Here is a 6000-nt window from a genome sequence, read left to right as displayed (position 1 = left end):
GGTCGATAGAGTCCAGAAACACTTGCCGTGAACCTTTCTTGTTCCCCTCGATTAATCGTCGAGCTTCAGCTATTGCTACTTGTGGTTTTCTGCTGTTGGTAAACCCTTAAACTGTTGCACAAATGCACACCTCACATGAATTGCTGAGGGGCACTCAATGTCTATCAAGGTACAGGCTGCCTTCTAAGACAAACTGAGGACTTTGGTATACGTAAGTTTCTTTTTGAGAAACACTATTGAGAAAATTTAGTGAACTGGCATTTGAAGCTGACTGCCGAACAATTCTACTACCACCAACATACATCGCGTGTAAGGAACACGTAGATAAGATACAAAAAATTTGGGCTCGTCAGGAGGCGTACAGACAGTCGCTTTTCCCTCACTCTATTTGCGAGTGGAACAGGAGGGGAAATGACAAGTAGTGGTACAGGGTACCTTCCGCCATGCACCTTTCAGTGGCTTGCGGATTGTCTAGGTAAATTTAGATGTAGATGGTGGATCACATGTGATCCATCCATTACTGGACACTGCCTTGGTGTTCAAACACAGCCAGCTGGCTGAACAGCATCCATCTTGGCAGCTTCCTTTCAAGGACTGCTCCATCTGGTAGTGGACCCACGGTAGTGGACCCACAGTTGGAAATGGTCATTGGCATGAAGATCATCAGCGAGTCCCCACTGAGCAGAATCCGCAAAGGCTAGAGAGCAGAAACAGAGGTCTACGGCTGAGGATGACCCAACGGCAGCAACGAAATGAGTGGGATGGCCCATGATGAGGCCAACACAGCTGCTGAGACATCATAAAACTCTCTAAAACTCAGCATGTGAGGTAGGTAGGGCATGAGCCTCTTAATAGATTACGGTTATTCACTTTCCCACTGGAAAGAATGATCAAGGACTTGTTCTGTAAGATCTGTGAGAGCCTTAAAATATTATCATATTACTGAAAAAATTAGAGACAAGTCTTCATCAATACTAAATACTTTGAACAATATTATGAAAAGGGGAAGTTGCTACTCACTATATTGTGGAGATGCTGGGCTGCAGATAGGCACAAATAAAGCTTTTGGCCATGAAGGCCTTTGTCAACAGTAGCACACACACACACACACACACAAAACTGCAGTTTCAGACATCTGAAAACACACTGCAAGCAGCAGCACCAGTGCATGATGGGAGTGATGACTGGTTGGGGGTAAGGGCGGCAAGGTAGAGGGATAGTATGGTGGGGATGGCAGACAGTGAAGTACTGCAGGTTAGATGGAGAGCAGGGGAGAGGTGGGGGGGCAAGTAGTGGAAAAGGAGAAAATAAAAAGACTGGGTGTGATGGTGGAATGATGGCCGTGGAGTGCTGGAATGGGAACAGGGAAGGGGCTGGAAGGATGAGGACAGTGCCTAACGAAGATTGAGGCCAGGAAGGTTGCAGGGAAAGCTCCCACCTGTACAGTTCAGAAAAGCTGGTGTTGGTGGGAAGGATTCATATGGCACAGCCCACCCAGTCGCCACCCCCATCATGCACTGGTGCTGCTGCCCGCAGTGTGGTTTCAGCTGCCTGGGACTGCAGTCTGTGTGTGTGTGTGTGTGTGTGTGTGTGTGTGTGTGTGTGTGTGTGTCCATTCCTAGATACTTGAAATCGCATCCGTTACTGTACAACCAAGAAACTCATCAGTCATATCGTTCTCTACAATCTCAACAAAATCAATTACAGCCTCACAAATTTCCTTGAAGAAACTGAGTGCCTCAAAGACAACACAGATGTTCTCAAGCAAAATGAATTACAAAGATCATTGAATCCCTCTTATGTTAACACAAAAAGTTGCTAAAACCTTCACCTTCATTTGGAGGAAAAAAAGAAGAAAATTACCACAATTAAATAATGACTGCCGCATTACATCAAACTCTTTCAAAATAATTAGAGCAATTTGGCACCAAATGGATTACATACGTCCTGAAATGTGCACTACTTAAGTCATTTCTAAAAAAACAGATACGACACCAAAGCTGCTATAATCATTCTGTGAATAAACATATTCTGAAAATGGGCATCAGATAGCAGTGTACACGTGAAGTGTAATCTGTATCTGTTTCTTATATGGATAAGGAAACATTTAAAGTGTTAAACAATGTCTTTATATGAAAAACTATTTAAGTAATTATAGTTCAACTACAATGGAACTTAAATTTTGTTTTCAAAATAAGATAAAAAATTTGAAGTGAATATAAAAGTAATTTACACCAAATATCTTAAAACTTTTTTATTATATACATATCACAAATCATCTTTAAATTACTGGCATGTTCTTAAAAACACCCACAACGACAAATGATAATGTTTGTTTTTACTCTGCCACTGGTCACCATCGTCAAAATACAAGACATCAAACAAAGAATCCAGTAACAGTAGCAGATGTCCAGAAACAATCAAATCTGGCAATTATGTAAGCCAACATTACATCAATCTGATGTTCAGATAGACACTGGTGTCACAATCGTAATCACAAACACATTCACAAGAGACACTTGTTTTATTGCCCTAGTATAACATGTTCATCATACAAACATAAATCTACATGAAAACAGAATGTAAGAGTGGAATTTATTCTTGCTAAACATCATTTCAAATTTTCTAAACAAAGTTGCCTCATGTTCCACAGTAACCTCTTGCGATTACGAAAAATAAAGAACATCTTTTCAAGGAGCCAAAAATGTTACAAAACCGAGGCAATTTCAATGCAAACTGCAGAAAACATTTGTGTATCAATAATTTTTATGGATAATTACTACTAAGCAATTTGAGAAGAAAGGAAACCACATGTACAAAAATCCTGATACATACACAATTTGTCCACAGAGCAAATAAATCATAGAAACAAAAGATTAATATCTATTGACATAGACAACCACTTCAGGACTGATGGGTGTCTCACCAACATCAGTTTATTTCAAACAAACACAAATTCATATCCATTAATAAAATATTTCTGGAATAATTAAATTATAACTTGAAACATTCGGCAATTGTGACGACCTTCAAGGAAATCACAGTATGTATGATAACTGAGTCTTAGTTGCTGTAATCAGGCACTGCTGGAATGATCCGAAGAAGCAAACTTTCTCAAAAGACATGTAGGAAAAAAAGTCATTAAGACACCAAAACACCTCGTTTTAGATGCCACGAACAATGTGCTGTATAACTAACTTCTCACTTTTATCAAAGTGTCCAAGACACTTCCAGGTCTATTTATTACACTGCATGCTTCCGTAGCATTTTTAGAGGCACCTTCTAAACTGATATAGGAGGCCTTAAGGCTTCCACAGCCTCAGAAGTCCATCTTCACTGTATGTGCACAGTAGGTTTTGATGGGGATGATGGGCAATTCCAATGACATCCTTCTCATGTACCTGGAAAAAATAATCACAGAAAAATTATTTTCATTTCTCCAACAAAATATGACAGAAAAACAGCATGAACACTTAGTACAATAAAATACATGGCTGCAGTTGAAATACTAAGATGTAATTTCACAGACAAACTACAAATGTATTTACCAGAAAAACCACAACAAAAATCTTTTTTGAACCAATAAGAGAGCATGTATATATCTAACTAGAAATTCGGAGGTTTCTTGTATGACTTACGGGTTCCTCCTATTCATCACATTAATAAACACACAAAAGTGTTATGCTGCCAGAGAAGGTCTGATAACGCAGCAGGAACATTAAGGAAATTCTATTTACTTATCAATTCCTCTACCTCACACTTATTCCAGTGAATACACAAAGGCAGGATCGTTAATTCACACACTCTTTGAGTATAATTTTGTGGAATTTTTTATTTTATATCTTTGGCTCCAGCTTTACTACCTAGGTCAGTTGGTCCCAATATTTATGAGTCAACTAACACCATGCACACATCTATCTGTGTCATATTAAAAGTTTGAAACCAATAACCGAGTCATGTGACAGAAGGTAAAAAGTTGAGTTTCCATCATTACACATTATGCAATGCGGAGCCAATATTTACAGTTTTTCTCATTTATCGCTGAAATCAAGCACTGATTTTAACAACTGATCAACTTCTTGTATTAGTGTTACATATTTAGTGGAACACTTAATCTAATTTTTTTTTGAAATTCTTGATCTTAATGCGTTGGTTATAATTTCTTTATTTTGCTGGGTGAAAGGGTAACAAACAGTAGAAAGCATTGTATTGACCCCCCACCTCTCTCTCTCTCTCTCTCTCTCTCTCTCTCTCTCTCTCTCTCTCTCTCTCTCTCTCTTTACAAGCTATATAACTACAGTTCTTTGGTAATTTACATTCTCATGTATGTTGCACTGAGAATCAGTTAGTTCACCACTTTCACAGGACTATAAGACAAAATATTGGTCTGTCAAGAAGAATTTAGTTTTCTCAACAATAAGTGTGAAATATTTTATTGTGTTTTTATAAAAAAAATTGCACTGTTTATATCCAACTAACTAACTAGATAATGTCCAGCTTTTACAACAAATACATGTTTATGTCTTATGGCTTTTGCTTCATCCAGTACAGATACTGAAACAATATCAAATATGAAACGAAATGCTATCACGTCAAAACAACAATCACATCATCCACATCTGAAGGCACGGTTGTCAATGAAGTACAACACTTAGACCTGCAAGCACATTTATTACCAACACCAAAGTACAGCCAAAACGAAATAACCTCCTTGATGAAGAGTGCTCCTATCAATAGAAACACTGAATATTCCAGATCGTTGGTATTTATGCAAACATCACATGTTCAAGAACGTATATTTCAAGAACCTTCCAGAAATGATAAATTCTAAACTACAAATACTTGTCAGTGGTGGATTTGAACTTGTGACCCACAGCGCACCATCAGAATGCTTACTACTATGTCACACTACATGCACCACAGCTCACAGCAGCACATTAGAAAACATTGATTTAGAGACACCTTTGTAGTGAGTTAGATATTAATATTCTAAATCATTCATTGTGTTTCAGATCTGACAACCAACATATTTTTACAAGATAGATATACAATGACTCTTATTAATAAATTCATTTTATTCAGACACAAACAGATACTCTCAAACAGAAGACACTCTCATCTGCTTGGTAACGAAATCACTCCTTAGCTTCACCCAGTAAGTCACTGACTTAATCTGGGAAAATATGTTCACAATATTTTTTGTGTGTTTGTAAGACACCATTACCTGTAGAACGAAATAGTACTTCATTTCACAAGTCCTTCACCACACTTAAATGCTGCAAGAGATTTCACCTTTGTAACAAAGAAATCTTTACTGAAAATACTACAAGTATGATAAACTGAAGAGTATTCCAGATATTGCTTGCAAATGTTGTAATGGTCTGACTACACCAGCCATACACTTCCACCCCCCTAGGTCAATACCATAAGATGTTCGCTGAGTGATGGAATTAGGGCTGCAAACTGGGGGTAACCATTGTATTAACAGTTTTGGAAAACTGTTTTATGCTGAGTAACGAGCCACCACAAAGTATCTCAACCTGCCAGGAGATAGAGGATTTGGGTGAAGGAGGCACGAGTGGCGACAGCAATACTGCAACAACTGCAACAACAACAACAACAACAACAACAACTTGGGCAACACAGAACTTGCAGATGCTGTCAAGGAGAGTAATGAATACTCTGAAATAATTTTGTCAATGCCAGTCATGCTAGTTATCACCTTATATATCCAGAAACAAAGATGATGTGACTTACCAAACGAAAGCGCTGGCACGTCGATAGACACACAAACAAACACAAATATACACACAAAATTCTAGCTTTCGCAACCAATGGTTGCTTCGTCAGGAAAGAGGGAAGGAGAGGGAAAGACGAAAGGATGTGGGTTTTAAGGGAGAGGGTAAGGAGTCATTCCAATCCCGGGAGCGGAAAGACTTACCTTAGGGGGAAAAAAGGACGGGTATACACTCGCGCGCACACACACACATATCCATCCAC

General features: G+C 38.6%; 1 protein-coding gene across 1 annotated transcript in view; it reads right to left on the bottom strand.

Annotated features, from left to right (window-relative positions):
* Positions 1–2239: 2239 nt before the first annotated feature.
* The window catches only part of LOC126092214 (WD40 repeat-containing protein SMU1), a 114381-nt gene continuing 110620 nt past the window's right edge, over positions 2240–6000 (bottom strand). The window contains exon 11 of the mRNA XM_049907710.1: positions 2240–3401. Coding sequence (XP_049763667.1) covers positions 3303–3401 — 99 coding nt within the window. The 3' untranslated portion in view covers positions 2240–3302. The remainder of the gene's footprint in view (positions 3402–6000) is intronic.

The sequence above is a fragment of the Schistocerca cancellata genome, chromosome 7 (assembly GCF_023864275.1).
Source record: "Schistocerca cancellata isolate TAMUIC-IGC-003103 chromosome 7, iqSchCanc2.1, whole genome shotgun sequence".
NCBI lineage: Eukaryota > Metazoa > Arthropoda > Insecta > Orthoptera > Acrididae > Schistocerca > Schistocerca cancellata.
Note: the sequence above shows the minus strand (reverse complement) of the source record. Positions and strands in the feature narration are given on the sequence as shown.